This window comes from Python bivittatus, unplaced genomic scaffold (genome assembly GCF_059951505.1).
Source record: "Python bivittatus isolate LINGU-HERP-01145 unplaced genomic scaffold, Pbiv_v1 ctg000700_np1212, whole genome shotgun sequence".
NCBI classification, from domain to species: Eukaryota; Metazoa; Chordata; class Lepidosauria; order Squamata; family Pythonidae; genus Python; species Python bivittatus.
The window spans coordinates 8206528-8223104 of NW_028277098.1; the positions used below are offsets into that span (position 1 = coordinate 8206528).

The 16577-nt window shown below is 41.4% G+C and overlaps 1 protein-coding gene across 1 annotated transcript; it reads right to left on the bottom strand.

Annotated features, from left to right (window-relative positions):
- Positions 1–716: 716 nt before the first annotated feature.
- Positions 717–15985, bottom strand: GLUL (glutamate-ammonia ligase). Its single transcript, XM_007441035.4, has 7 exons — positions 15827–15985; positions 10710–10897; positions 6340–6501; positions 4300–4446; positions 3564–3691; positions 3227–3426; positions 717–2484 (listed from the first exon to the last, which is right to left on the bottom strand). Exons 2-7 carry the CDS (start codon positions 10873–10875, stop codon positions 2166–2168), a joined length of 1122 nt encoding a protein of 373 aa, XP_007441097.1. The 5' UTR covers positions 10876–10897; positions 15827–15985; the 3' UTR covers positions 717–2165.
- Between the last annotated feature and the right edge of the window lie 592 nt (positions 15986–16577).

Below are 16577 nucleotides of genomic sequence, written 5' to 3' on the forward strand. Positions count from 1 at the left end.
ATACTCATTGAGAATGCAGAGTGCAATAGTTGTAATTATGGAATAGTCCGTTACACAACTGATTTTTAACAGGAATGGTAGTTGCTAGACTAGAGATAAATTGGTCCTCCATAAATCAATTAGTCATGATTGTGATGGAATGGAATTATGAAGGCCAAGCTCAGGGAGATAAACATTTTCTTAGCTCGTCAGAACCGTGTGGGAGGAACAAGAGGATGAGACTGGCACCTCCCTGAGGAATTCACACTTTTGTGGCTGGAGGACTTTGGGAACTGGGGTTTTAGTCTGGGAAGATTCTTGCTAGAGGTTGTAGCTAATAAACATAGCTGGACTGAATTGGCATTGTCTCTTGGAGTTCCTTGGGCTAGGCCTGACATGATCCTCAATAGGAGTCTACTAAGGAGAGCCAGGACCATCCTGCTTTGCTCATGTCCTTTCATACACATCCTGCCACCTGCTACTGGACCAAAAATGAAGAATTAATTATCACGCCTTCCCCCATCCAGGATGCTTCCGATGTGCTGGAGTACAACTTCCATCATTGCAATGGCTATTCTGGCTAGCGGTGATGAGTGTTGTAACTGAGCATATTTGCCAAGTAACAGATTGGGTCAAGTTAGACTGACTGAAGCCACCCAAGTTCCTAGTGGTACTGGCAGGTTATTGCAAACTGTATGCAGATTGACCATGAAAGAACAGAGGCAGAGAATCACCACTGGATTTAATTATTTTATTACAAATCCCCCCTCCCATTCTCAAGTCCAAATGCGGCAGAAACTGATTGGCACCATCCAAGACACCGAAGTACAAAGTCCCAAAACACTTGCACCACTAGCATTTCCTCTGAGGTCAACTATGCTTATTAACAACTCCCTGGCAGAAGTGGCAGGTATGTTTGAGTGCCAGGATGTACCTACTGGAATAGCAGTGGTCTCCGAATAACTGTACAACTTGAGAAACTCCTAAAAATGTGTTATTTAAAATCTCTAAAAATCCATTTCCCATCCCCTCCTGTGCTTTTGCCTTCTTTATGGAAAGCCCTGCTTTAATTGACATGCCAATCCTACCGGGAATTTTAACACCCTCCATTCCCTGCCAATTATTTGTCAATAATATGGTTAAAGTTGACCAGTCAACTCTTCATTTGAAGCACAAGCTGCAGCCAGCCGCACGCAGCTCAGCTTAGACAGCCAGCAGCTTTAGTTTAAATTAAAAATTAATGCCTATTTTAACTTATAAGCCTGTAAACGGACAGCCTCTTGTGTGTAACAAACCATCAAACTTGTTCTTGAACACGACAGCACACTGCTTTCCCATTTCACCTATGAGCCTTAACCAACAGACCCTTGCAGCAATCTCAGCCCTTCTTCAAAGAGCTGATTTAGTGGACCTTTAAAAAAAGACAACAATTTTTGTAGGTGTTTTTAGACATTTAAATATATATAAAAAGACTATTTCACTTTGTTAGAAACAAAAAATCAATTAGCTTCCAAGAACAGATAGAAGTGTTCAGCAGCTTTTTAAAATAAAACCTACAACTTTTAATCCCAAGAAGGGAACAGTGACCAAAGACCTTAAGAAGACCTAAGAATGGTTCTAACTCTGGCAGGAAAAAGTCTGCATGTAGGAATACTCTAGGAGTCCCAGGAAAAGGTATCAAGACGGCTTCCTGCCCTTGTGGACTTCCACTTGCTTGTGGATCTGCATTGTGTCCCAGCACCCCAGACTGAATGGTGATGGGCTGCCAAATTCATTTTACCAAAGAGAATGAATGACACCCAATTGCCCTTTTCCTCATTCCAACATAGCCCATGAAGGGCAAATCCAGGGAGGGAGAACAATTAGACCCCAACAATATACTTCTTCTATCTTCCTCTCCACAACCCAGGTCTCAACTTTGCCATCTATTCCTGGAAGCTACCAAAACCCTCTCAAGACATACAGATGAATTACATGAAATAGTGGTAAAATCCCACTTGTCTTCTTTGCCCCTCAAATGACAGAACAAACAGTGAAAGAGACTAGACTTCCCCCTCCCACACAAAGAAACAAAGGGTAAGCTTTAGGAGAGGGAGCACAAACATGGTATCTCACGCCCTCACAATTAATATCTAGAAGAGAGAAAATACAGAAGAAGGGAATGGGAGCACGTGGGACGAGCCCACTTAGTTCTTGTACTCAAAGGGCTCATCCCCAGTTTCACTGAGAAGACAAGTGCGGACTAGTGCTTCGGTCACAGCATATGGGTCACAGTTAGCAGAGGGCCGTCGATCCTCAAAGTAGCCCTTCTTCACCTGGCCCACATTTCTTGGGATACGAATGCTGGCCCCACGGTTGGCTACTCCAGCAGAGAACTCATGGATGTTTGATGTTTCGTGGAAACCAGTCAAGCGCCTGGCATTATCCAGCCCTCCTTTGGGATCATAGGCGCGGATGTGGTACTGGTGACGCTTACCAAGCTTCTCAATGGCTTCTTCAATTTGCCTGTGGAAGAAAGAAGAGCATTGTCAAAGACAGCCCAGCTCAGCTGTTCATGTCACTAAGACTGAACATGTGTTGCAGTTTCACAAGCGTACAGCAAGGTCTATCTAATACTTTATTCCAGAGGAATGCCAAATATTAGAAAGGAAAGTGAATGATTTTAGGAAGCAAGGTTCTTTGCTTATTACTATATTCTTCTGCCTCCCATAAACTCTAATATAGAAATAGCCCTGTTCTTGATATGTGCTTGTTTAAAGCTAGGCATTCCCATGAGCCTCCAAATATAAAAAATGCTTCTTAATGATGAAAATTCAAGAAAACCAACATTGTGAAATGATTTCCCCTTCCTGCCCATATTTAAAATCAAAAGACATTTTGGAGAGTATTTCATCCAACTCACAGAATACAACTATGGCATCCTTTGCAGATGAATGATTTGGGGGAGAGTAAATCTAATTTTAAACATTCTTGTAAAACATACACACATTGCTAGTAGAAATATCCCTAGCAGTAAAAGACATTCTAGTTTGCCTTCAGTCTTTTATATGCAGGGTGGGTTTTTTTTCCAATTTTCAATGCAGTGGAGTTTTCACCTATTAATTTTCTTTATTGTAAAGTAGTCCAATATACTGTACTTTTCAGCTATCCCAATAACTTAGTTGTAATATTTTGGGAGGATGGTTTGTTTCTCCTTGTCTCTTAAAGTCCCTTAAAGAAAACTTTGCAAGAAAGGAGCAGCACTTACTTGAGGCCTCCATCTTCTCGCATGCCCTTAGTGCTGAAGTTAGTATGGCATCCAGCCCCATTCCAGTTCCCAGGAATGGGCTTTGGGTCGAAAGATACAATGACGCCGAAGTCTTCACATACTCGATGAAGGATGAATCGTGCAATCCAGAGGTGATCACCCATCTCAATACCTTCACAAGGACCCACCTGGAATTCCCACTACAAGAGAATCAGAATCAAGTTAGGACAATTGCAACACCTTTGCAAGATGCTATTCACATCTTTCTCTTTGTATGCTAAATGGGTACAAAGAATTCCAGTGGTGAAAGGTAAGCATTAGCAACAAGGATCTATACCTGTGCTGGCATAACTTCTGCATTTGTGCCTCCAATGTTCACACCTGCATATAGGCAGGCACGATAATGGGCTTCTACAATGTCTCGGCCATAAGCTTTGTCTGCTCCAACTCCACAGTAGTATGGTCCTGGAGAAACACAAGAAACAAAAGAAGTCAGCAGGGGAATCCATACTGTATTCAGCAGATCCATGTTATATAAGGGATACTCTTGTGAAAAGGGTAAATTGAATTATGCTGTCCTTTCTTATTCAGTCATTGACTTAATATACCTTTAGTGATGTCCCCAAGTAATCTAACCCTTTGGAATATGATCCTGTTCACAATGTCATCCCTGATTTGCTCAGATCACCATTAGATTAATCCAAGAAGGAGTAACAAGTGAACAATTAGTAACTGTTGTGAACCGCCCAGAGTCCCTCCTTGTGGGGGATTTGGGCGGTGATATAAATTTGATATATAAATATATAAACTGTACTTTGAAAGCATGACTCTTTTCCTCTAAACAGTTCCATTCTCTCTCATGAATTGGGAATTTCTGTTGATTAAGTCAGTGGCCCATCTACCTCAGCAGTAGATTTCTGTTGCCTACATTCCCATTTCTAGTATCAGGGACCTAATCTTTATTATGAAAAGCAGTAGCTGTGTCACTAACCTGTGGTGGTGTCCCAATGGCAGACTGTCATTAGTACTTATGCATTCAAGACTTCATAGGAATTTACTATATAGAATCTTACCTTGTGGTCCAGGAAAGCCATTGGAAGGCCAACCAAAGGGATGTCCATCTGTTCCTAGAAGGGTATATTCTTGCTCCATTCCAAACCAAGGGCTCTGGTTAGACACCATGTCCATAATCCTTTTACAAGTATTTCTTAGATTTGTTTCTAAAAGAAACAAGGAGTAAGTCAAAGTTGGTCATTCACACAGATTGTATCTTCCCTTAAAAGGGAGGCATAGATGAATACAAACTGCAACTTCATATATTTGTACTTCACTGCACTTAGGGGCAAAGACTCAAGGTTAAGCAAGTCTTTTACAGAAGAGAGGATTTAGGTTGATGGTTTGGCTAATGTTCTTTCCTTCCAATCTCTAAAGCTCAGTGTGTCTAAACTGCTTTCTAATTAATCTTCCCAGTCACCTTGTAAGATAAGTCACCACATTGTATTTATTTTTACATTGCCAGAATGTAGTGGAAGCTGGATGACTTATTGCTCAAGAGTCCTCAGAATATTTTAGCTAAGCCAAGATTGTCCTTTACAGTCAAAGATCTTGATTAAACATCAGCATCAAGGTAAACAATGGCAACGGTTGTCAGCATGGTTATTACAACAGGATGGCTTTGAGATGCTAATAAAGCCTAGATTTTTTTTCAGAATTATAATGCAGTGGTTAAAAGGGGAAACATTGTTCAATATATTACATGAGAGATGTATGAGGAAAGCTATACAGATCAGCTGATGAGAAATCAGCTGAAGCTTAAAGAATGAAAGTCTTGTGATTGGAAGTGGCTTCACATGAGAGCATTTACTAACTTTTTTTCTGGCAACTGCATGCTGTGTTGGTGCCTTTCCAAAAGGATCTGGCAAGCTGTTACCAGAAATGTCATGTTAGACAGAGTCAGGGAGTGTGGTTCGGTCCAAAAAGCAACGGTTTTTTAATTCTTATTTTGTATAAGTGCCATTATAATGATACAGTAGGATCTGACTGTTACCAAAATAAACTTCTGCAATGGACTCTGTTGAACAACCAGGATCAAAAACGTAAATGAAGAATCACAATGTATGGCAGAGACTGCCTGTGATGTTATATAATGCTACCATGGCAATTACCTCCCCACTGAAATATAGATGGTCACAAGTGAATTGTAACCTACCATGTTTTGATAAACCACTAGGTTAGATTATTCTGCTAGGTGATGGCACAAAAGTTTTGTCTTCGGGGGAACTGCAAGTCTCCTATTTAGAGTTCCCCCTGGGAACAGTGAAAGGAGTGGCAGCAGGGCCAAAAATACCTGTTCTTTATGCTGCCCACTGGGCTAAGCTCATGGCAAAACAAAACAAAAACTTTAAAATCTCATCAATCAGAAAAACACAACAACTTCCTTCCCAATTTAGAGTGAACTGTGGAGTTGGAAAATTCTTGAATACTGTAATGATACTATATTAAGCTTGATTCTCCTCTAGGAATTCTATCTATCTATCTATCTATCTATCTATCTATCTATCTATCTATCTATCTATCTATCTATCTATCTATCTCCATATAGAAAAAAAGTATGAGAATACTAAAGGAGCAAAAGTCTAGCTCTTGAAATGTATATCCCTGATTTGATAAAGTTGGCCTCTGGTAGATCTCCTCCCAGAAACCCAAACTATTGCTTCCTGACTTGTAAAGACATGAGAAGCACCTTGCTGGATCAGATGGTGGGCCCATCAAGTCCAGCATTTTAATTTCAAAAAGATCCAGATACATTTACAAGAAAGGCTTGAAGGTTATGATCACAAACTCTCTCCCAGATATCTTTAAGTATGAACTGGAGATTTCATTTAGTGATCATCACTCAAGGCTATCAGCTTTAGAGTCTAAACTCCAGTAATATTTTCTCAAAACATTAAACCCTCTTTCTCCAGCCAAGACATGTTAAAAAGGGTACTTTTTGTCCACAATGTGCAAGGGTTAACACTCTGCCTTATTATTCATTTCTATGAAGTGGGGGGTTTCTGCACTTCTTTTCCTGGTCAGGACAGAAGGTTTAAAAGGCCAAAGTTGGAACACACCTGCGGGCTTGCGGTTGTACTTTAAAACTTCACATAAAACCAGTTTGTTTGGATCTTTGCGGAAAGGATCTCGAAACATGGCCGAAGGCACAAGATACATGTCACTGTTCGAGCCTTCAGACTGGAGAGTGCTGGAGCCATCAAAATTCCACTCTGGTAGATCTGGAAACAATAATAAGACTAAAGTTAAGCCATTTCCACATACCTTACAAACCTGTACGATTTGATTTTGCTGCTGTTGTGATTCACAATGATTTATCAAATATTTTCCTTACACATCAATAAAAAATATGCTTCACATTATACTCACTAATGAGAAGTTAGTCCACTAAACTCAGTGGGACTTACTACTTCCTAGACAGATATACAACAGAAGAATTCTGCTGGAATAGACCAAAGACTTTATTTATCCAATATTTTACTCCCATAGAAACTAACCAAAAATCTAGGAGATTCCAAAAGTAATACATTTGCAATATACAACATTCATGATCCATAGCTGCTAATATTTAGAGACATGTCCCAAAGTACAATACTGTAGATAGCTGCCATAACTAGTTGCCACGGATAATCTTAAGAGGCGGCATTGTCAATGTTCACTAACGACACTAAAATTTCCCTTCTATGGTTAGTTGCAGCAACTGCAAAACCAGTTTAAATACCTCCCCAGAGAAACTAAAAACCCACCTCTGATATTCACTGATCAGAAAACCAAGGAGCGCATCTGGGATGCTCCAGTGCATAAGTCTTTCCTTAAGCCAGCCTGCTGCAACTGCTACTATTTCACACTAATAGCTAGTTCTACCATTAAACAACCTGGACAGGGACAGGGAAGATTCTCCAGGATTATAATTTTACTTATCATTTTAAAGACATAAAGTTTGGTCGAAAGATTCGCTTTAAACCATTGTAGATATTGTTGGCAATCGTAAATGATTTGCAATGAAGCATCTGTATTTGCCCCTTGTTTGTGGCCTGTTGCTAAGTTCTCTCTTTCACAGCTTTTGTCTCCAAGTATATATTGTAAAATAATGGCAGGGAAAAAAACCCCAAACACAGAAATAGCAAAACTTTTTTAAAACTCTGAATATTTTCAAGGGCATTTCTCATTTTGGGACCTTCACTGCCCTTGATGTGTAGGTATGTATGTTTGCCCACGGTATTCAGCGCTGACAGTTGCCTGGGAGAGACGACTAATGAATAAATAAGCATAGTGCAACTGGCATTAAAGAGGTTAATCGAGTTAATCAGTTTTATCCCTTTCATATGCTGGAGGTTGTGAAATGATTTAACCAAGTTGTGTCAGCCACTTCCTCAGAATAAAAACAAAGCCTTTAACTAAATTCTCCTAATGAGCTATACACCCTGGGCATGTTTCATAACCATCCCTGGCTAGCTCCATAGCAACCGGTGAAGAAATCTTAATCTTAATGCTCTTGATTGAACTGGGGGAGCTGTTGTATTCGGAGTCAAGCAAAAGGCCCAGCTTTGGCATACACTGCCTTGTCCATCTGTATTGTTCGCATGAATCAGGGCAGGAACCAGAACTGCCAAAGGTAGCTTGCTTTACTAAAAGCATTTGCACTGATCTTATGACCCAGGAAGCCTCATCTTGTATCAGATGACATTGCCCCCATTTGAAATTAAAGGTTCAGCACTTGGGGGAGGCTAGGAGGCAAGCTGCTTTTGGAAGACTGGATGGGGAGACGGCTTCCCATCAAACAGAATGGGGCCATCTGTTTGAGGTGACTGAAAGAGCAGCAAATGGTCGGTTCTGTAATTTATTATTGCTATGTTTTTACTACTCAGGGATGGGGAGAAGCGGGACTGTGCTTTTGCCCCAAATCCTCAAACAGGTTCATTTTTCAGGCAGTAAATTATCTTGACAAGCACTGAAAAAAAGCTGAAGGAAAAGGCCATTTTTTTCCCAGTGGTTACAGGATGTAGGGGGACTCTAAAGGGAGAAAAAAGCTCTAAGGCAAGACGGCTACAAAAAAGGGCACAAACAGGCAGAGGAATGATAGTCCTGAAAGTGAAGGAAGCTATAACACAGACAAAAGCCAAGCGCTTGCCATCTGCGACTCAAGGAACTAGCTAAGGGCTGAGGAATTCTATATTTTAAGAGCCACATGAAAGACTGAATCCTGCCAGAAGTGCTTCTACTATTCAGGCCTGACCAACTGACAGGGTCTTGAAAAAAAAGGCCAAGGTTGGGGTGAAATAGTACATTTTGGCTCCAGTTGTCTAGCACAGCCTTCCTCAGACACGCTGGTGCTGTCCAGACGTGCTGGATCACAACTCACAGTTTATGGTGGCAAAGACGTTTGAGCCAGGGTGGGCAAACCTGCTCTAAACATCTCTCCTGTTCAATAAAAATTAGAGAATAGAGAAACTGATTGATTGATTGATTGATTTAAATGGTATATGAGCTACCTTTTCACCAAATATGGGTTTGAGGAAGGTATCCGTAATAATTCAAAATCAATACAATATTTACACAAATTTAAAAAAATAACATAAGCGGAGAAGACTAAACTTATTCCATCATCTGGAAGTATGAAATATATTTTGCATAAGCGTAATGCATTTCATCCTACATTTGATCTTCATCAACAAAATAACCTAATTCCTTTCAGAATGAAATTGTTGTTCCCTGATTATTATTGCTCTCTTGCATATTTAGAACACATTGCAATCAATCCTATTTGCAATGTGAAGACTGGAGGAAATGGATAAGCCCATTATTCATCTTGTATGCCTTATCTGAGCCATGCAGATTTTTATTTAAAAAAAAAAACAGTCATGAGATCAAAACCAGAACAAGGAGAAACAACAGGTATGGAGACAGATTTAAGAAATCCCTCTGCCAAGTATTAACAGCCACACACTGCCTCCTCCTGGTTTCTCAGAATTTTGTCAATACTGCCCCTTTTGGCTATATGTCCTTCTCTGCAACTGTGAGAAAATAATGCAATTTTTAATGAAATGCTACAAACATCTGATGGCTAGCAACTTGGTTTGTGTCTTACTTTATGGATAAAGTATTTACAGTGGTACCTCGGTTCACGAACTTAATTCGTTCCGCGACTCTGGTCGCGACCCAAATTGGTCGCGACCCGAATCAAATTTTCCTATAAGGTTCAATGTAAATACAGCTAATCCGTTCTGACCCCTCCGAATTTGGTCGCGACCCGATTTTGGTCGCGTCCCGAATCAAATTTCCCCATAAGGTTCAATGTAATTACGGTTAATCCGTTCTGAACCATATGTATTTTTTTTAAAAAACCACAAAAATATGACACAAAGTACAGTACGAAGAGAGAGAACGCTAACCTTGCTCGACACGACTTCTGGTGTGGAGGACAGGAAGGTGGGTGGGGAGGTGGTTATTGCTTGGAGGGAGAGTCCCCCTCCCTACAGGAAGCCATGAGCACGTGTCACGGGAGGGAAAAAGGCCGCGGATCCTGTTCGTCACCCGATCCGGCGTTCGCGAACGGAGGCAAAATTCTGCGAACGGAGCTGTTCATGACCCGAATTGGTCGTGAACAGAAGCGTTCGTGACCTGAGGTACCACTGTATCTCTATAAAACTATTAGGGTAATAGCATTCTCTAGCCCAAAATGCAACAGGTCTCTAGTGCAAAGTGCCTATAGTTCCTATGTCCACTGGGATGCAGTGAAAGGTGAAGCTAAGAGGGAATGAATGCTAACAACATAATGTACTGAGCTTTCAGTTCTATTCATAGAAAAGCTGAGATTGAAAAAGGGGTGATAGGATATCAAGTAGATATTCTGAAGTGGATTCCAGATATAGGGAACAGCAGGGGAAAATAGATAGGTCTGTTTGAGAACTTAAAACCACAGTTCTAGACAGGACTTCCCAAAAGAAAACTATTAAGGATGGCCAGTGCTTTTCAGTTCAATACAAGCATCTTTTCACCAATGTGCAACTCAACCAGGAGTCTGGCTAGAAAGGAAACTGAACTTTGGCAGACTATTATTTTCAGTGCCTGTTAACTCTGCCATTGTTCTTTCACTAGACTGCCGCTTAATGTACATCTACTCAAAAATAAGTTCTACTAGTATTATGGGGTGTACTACCAAGTAAGCATCTCTAAGATTCTAGCCTAAGTCTACGACAGTAGAGGCTGCTGCTGCTGCTTGTGGCCTTTTGTCCTAATTTCATTATTAAAAAGAAAAAAAAAGCCAAGGCAGTAGTAATAGTAGTAGTTGGCTTGATAGCTCTTGGTCAAAACTCAGAGCTAATGAGAGGAGAGCCACAATGGTGACCTGCATAACTAGTAAAACAGTCCTTCACGTGCAGGGAAGTAATCTTCCAGGAAAGCTCTCATTTCAAACATGTCTGCTTACCTTCAACATTCTTGGGCTCACGTTCCAATGTCCGGGTTTTACAACGCAGGAATTCACCAGTCCCATCAATCCATATGTACATAGCTTGCACCTTGTCCCCTTGAGGCAGCTTCATGTACATTTGTTTTATTGTTTTGCTCAAATGGGAACTTGCAGAGGTGGCCATGGCTGCAGTTGTTCCTGAAGTTCTGTAAGGTGATGAGCAAGAGGGAGAGGAAAAGGATGTCTATGAAAATTTCCAAAGGGATTCTTGTCAACAACCAAGTGGGGACATTCTCAGAGTGCCAGCCTATGAGCTGGCCTAATCTATGATGAACTTTCCACAGCTGATTACAATCCATGTACAAGCTGTACATCTGCGGCAAGTCATCATATTTCTACTGAAGATCATGGAAGATTGCCGATTATTTCTACAAGGTGAAAATCAGGCTCTGAATAAGCAACTACATCTTGGAAGCACTGTTTCCAATCTGGAACTCTCAATGTGGGTCAGGACTACAATTTACGTAATTCTCAGTCAATCTGGTTGTAGGATTACAGAAGTTGTTGTTCCAACATACCTGGAAGGTACTGGCTGGGGAACGCTGCTGTACAATTATTATCCAGCAACATTTATGTAATATTATAATGGGTGTTTTCCATTGTCATTATCTACTCATCCAACGACATGGCAGTTAATGGAGTTGTATAAACTCACTTTAGTGGATACCGCTTATAGATGAACAAGGATTGTTAAAAATGAAGAGCTAGAAATACTGTCTGAATTCTAAACTCTAACTTGGAACAAATGTAATCTGTGCAAAAGAGAACAATCACAAACAATGAAGTCCTTATTCTGAAATTGAATCTATTGCCAAGACTGCTCTAACTGCCAGACATTTAGAACTTTCATCATAAAAAGATGGAGATAAGGTAATGCTCATATTTGTGTTCCATGGCCACAATGGTTTTCAACTCAATATTGGAAACAGTGTCATTCTAATTGTTCTTATCTCCATATTCATGATTTCATTAGATTTATTTATCAGCTTTTGCTCCTGACAAATTTAATTTTTTAAAAGCGTTTTTCTCAAGATAGGTTTGTATGGTTTATAGATTTTGTTCTCAGCAATAGCCCCGCTACGAGCAACACAAGTCACAGCAAAAATATCCCAAGAGGCTTGTGGGGGGTGGGGGGACAGCATCTATAGAAATAACACTGAAGATTTCATCAAAAGAACTGCCCGAAGTACTATCAGAAAATTGTGATATCTATATAAGCAGTACAGTAAAACCATAAAATCAAGGCAAAACCCTTCCACATTATTTATAGTATAAAAGTAATTCCTAAGACTTCCTAAATAGCGAAGTTTTCCTTTAGATTTATATGGGTTTCATATAAATGAGAAAAGTGCTCCAAAGGCTGGCAAAATCCCAGATTGCGGTTCTCAATGTAGGGACCTGCTTGATTCTTATTGGTTGAAATTCTGGGCAAAGACCCACTGTACTAACTTGAACCACCCCCAACCAGAAACCTTTCACTTTATCTTAGATAAACCATACAACTAAAAAGAGGAGGGAGGAATCCCAGAATGCTATACTCAGATGCATAAAGTTCTATGAGACTACAATATGTCTTCTCCCATGATAGTAGAAATCCCATCTCTTATATCAGATCATGGCATAATGCTATAAATTAATGGAAACAATTCGTTTCAAAAATAAAAATCTACTAGGTCTATCTCAATTATGATTTTTGAACTGCATCTCAAATAGGAGGAAAATAATAAATCCTACCAGTAAAACCAGTAGAGGTAAACGTGAAATAATCTGTCTACCTTTCTTGAATCAGTGTCTTCAAACACTTTGGAGCTACCATTATTGTTTGCTATTTATCTGTTTCTATTTTTTAGTTGTTTGAATCCTGTTTATGCATGATAGGATTGTAAACTGCTCAGAGTTAGTCAATGATCCGAGTGGCTTATAAGCCTAGTAAAATACATAAATAAACAATACACGCAAAGAATTCCAAGCAGCTAGCCATAGTGTCTAGAATTCTAGGAGCTATAATGGAAAAGATCTGGAGAATATCAGTTGAGAAAGAATAATTTAGCACGTAGAAACTCTGAACCTCATCAAAACTTTAACAGCATCACCTCATGTTCCTCCTATTTGAGATGACTCAAGATAGTTGTCAATGTTAAAACATAGCTGTCAGCGTTAAACTCAAATTCAACTATGCACATTCACGCAGTGAACTGGTACTGCTGTTTATGCCATTTTTAGTGCCTGACAATTCCATGCAAGAATGAGTTGTTCCCATACCTGCAACATGATACCCTCACTAGCATGAAGCAGATACCTACTGTATTGTATAAAAAAGCAGTTTTCAGAAAGGTTCTTGCTCACAATGAAACTCTTTCACATTCTGAATTTTAATTTACTGCAAATTTCACATTGTAATAAAATTTATACTGGATGGTAAACACAGGAGAAAGAATTGATCTTTTAGCATTCTGAGATCTTTACTATTCCAGGGCAAGCCCATAAGCTTAAGCTTTTCTTCATGTGAAGTTGCATAATACAGTATAATTAAGAGAGAATGAACTTGCAGTAGGTAGCCAAGGAGAACCGCTAAGAGGCTTAGATACCTAAGGGGGGACGGGGAAGAGGAGCATCCTACCCTTGCTGAAAACCATGAAATCTTTTTATGGAGAATGCAAACTTCCAAGTTTTGTTTAGGTTCATCTCCCATTAAAGAACTCTACTTTGCAATCAAAAAGATGTACAATTTCTGGTAACTTAAATATCAATCATGAAACTCAGATTCTATTGATTTTTATAAAAGTAAAATGCTGGATTTCTACAACATGTGCATTAGCAGCAGAGCAATCCTGTTAGCATTTAAGGTGGCAAAACTGGACTGTGTCTTATATTTCTTCCATCTCTATTTAATTCCTTCCCCTTCCATGGCTCTCTTACAAATAAAAAAAAATGATGAAAAGACTTATAGCTCTTTAAAAAAAAGCTAGCCGACTGATTATGACAAAAGGTCTTGTGTATCTGAATGCTGATGTAACCTGTTTGCTACAGTGATTAATAAGTACAGTATGTTCCCATTAAAATACTGGCCTCTATTGATTGATAATTTTGTTGACTAATAAAAAACATTGCTATCAAGACTTATATAATTTCTTCTGTAGGATTTTTCCCTTCTTTGAATCACACCAACAGAAATGTTGGACTGAAAATGGTATCAACTGCTCCCTTCTGGGGAAAACAGTCCTAAATATGTAGATTTTTTCAAATACTGACCAGACACCATGACATCTTATGATCCAGTCCAACCAGTCCTGGATCTGGATCCCAGATCTTTCATAAGGAATTGTCCCCTGACTCTGCTTCTTAAGAGGCATGTCACACATAACATATACACTCCAGTTCATGTTAGCCACGGCTGTTACAGGCACTCTTGACATGTTCGATGACTGAACAAACCATCTGTGTCAATTAATTGGATTCTTGGAATTATCCTACTTTCATCTATTTTTTTTCTCTAATGGAACAGTGTGGCTCTGACTGTAAAAATGTATCATATACAGGGACAGTAGATGGCAGCATCTAGTCAACTTTGGCTGATCTGCGGGGGGGGGGGGGAGGGGGGAAAAACAAGCAGGGCCAGACCTGATTATTACTTCGATGGGAAATCATCAGGAAATTCTAGGGTTGTACTCTAGATTGGGAAATCAAAATCCATCCTGGAAGAAAGCAATGCCAAGTCACTCTTCGGAACACTTCTCCCAGGGAGGTTGGTATAGCACCAAACCTGGCTGCGTATTGCAAATAAAATAAAATAAAATAAAATATCACTACTGTTTCAGCATACTGTCAGCTCTAGCTGAATGCATGGCACCATCAAAGGAACAAATTGTTGTTTTATAATTTTGTTTTCATCTGATAGTTCTAATCTGCTTTGTCTTTTGCAGTTAGGTGCCTAGAGTCCTTTTGGAGTAGGGCAGATTATAACTGCCATTCAATAAGTAAATAAATAAATGTTGCTACCTCTTCCCAAAAGGTACACGGACTTGTCCACAGAGTAACCAAGAGTCTGACTTTACATTAATATATAAAATCACACACACAGACCCCACAGTACTCCCCGGGTCCATCTCCTCAAACTCAAAACCTCAAAAGGCTGTGTGTTTTATCTCCAACCAGCAGTTCCACTCCTGCCTCCAACCTTGTGAGATGTTCATCTCTAGTCTTCTTTTACCCCCTGCACCCTCTCTTCTCCAGTGCCATTAAGAGGGAGTCCATTTTATCCCCTTCCCAGGCAACCGCATTCGTGCTTTTATGGATCCTGCTGCCTTAAACCAGACCAGAGATATCCAGCCTTTGAAAAATGGAGAGGAAGAAAAAGGACAGAACTGGAGCTATTTCAAATCCATTATCCTTTCTAAGGATTCCTCCTTGCCTCCCCATGAACAAAAGCGAGGCAAGAACTCAAGGCAGCAGGCGCTAGTCGAGAAGGGCCTACAGGAAACAGGGGAATCCGCTCTCATAGGCATCCGCGGTATTTCCCACTTGGTCCATCCAAAACCCAAGCTGCAGGAACCTCCTCGTCTAAAGCCATCAGGATTGACTGGAAGATGACCTTTCCGGTTGAACCGTTTCATCGAGACATCTGGCCAGAGGATGGAACAAGCCAAAGCGCAATTTCGAACGTCCTAACAAAGCCCCCTTTTCCCTGGAGGAGATTCCAGAACGCCCCTCCCCCAGCACCAGGAGCGCGTAAGGACCACACTTAGCAACTTAATTGCTTTTGTTTAAAGGAGAAAATGAGGGGAGGTCGAGCCTGCGCGGCTATCTACTAGAGCCCTCTAAAGTGCATCCCAGCAGACTATAACGGAGCGGGTTCGGCAGGTCCATAATCATACGGGAAAAAGAGGGCGACTTCGGGAGAAGTTCCTATTCTCTCTTCCTTACTCCCTCGTCTCTCAGAGAAGCCTACGGGGGGAAGAGATGGTGCAGTCGGTCCACTCGAGGAATGCGCCGCGGAACCCGGCTCCCTCCCCCCACTCGGCCCGCTCCTTCCAGCCTCCGTTCTCAGCGAGCCGCAGGGGCCGCACGCCCTTTACCTTGGCTGTCGACGAGGAAAAGATGCAGCGGTGGGAGGCAGGCAGGCAGAGGCAGGCGAGCGGATCACAAGGGCTGGCTAGTCGGCCGCTAAAGGGGATCGCCCATGCTCAGCTCTAGAGGAGCACGGCTGCCGGCCGCCTCCTTTAACTACTGCCCGGTGCCAATCCCCCCCGCTCGCTGATTGGCTTCTTCCAGACGTGAGCGAGACATGATCAGCTGATGTGGGGGCTCATGGCTCCAGCGATTGGGCAACCAAGGGAGGGGGAGGAAAGAGAAGAAAGAAAGGAAGAAAGACAGAAGGGAGGGAACGAGGAGGCAGGAAAGTAGAGAAGAAAACAAGGGGCCCTCCCGGTTTTTGGACGGGAGGAAGAAATAACAAGTTCAGGGCAGCTGCAGAAGAGGTCGGGGGTGGCGGCTGCGGCTAAGATACTCGGTCTGTTCTGATGGGAACCAGGCACAGGGGAGCTTTCTTTGTGCACCGCCCGCGTGCAATTCAGAGCCCTTCGCGTTGCGGGCTTCAAAGAGGCTGAGCAAATTACAGCGCGTTGCAAATGGGGATGGCCTAGAGATCCCAACCCTGGCCCCGCTGACTTGGGAGCTCGCCTAGGCTTCCTTTAGAGGAAATCCGCCAGGGGAAGGGGCCGGGGCGCGCGCTGCCTTCACTCCTGACTGCAGCAAAGGATTGCCGCTCTTCCGCCGTGCAATGCGGGGGGAAAAGGGAGCGGGTCTGAAGGCACAATTTGAACTGAT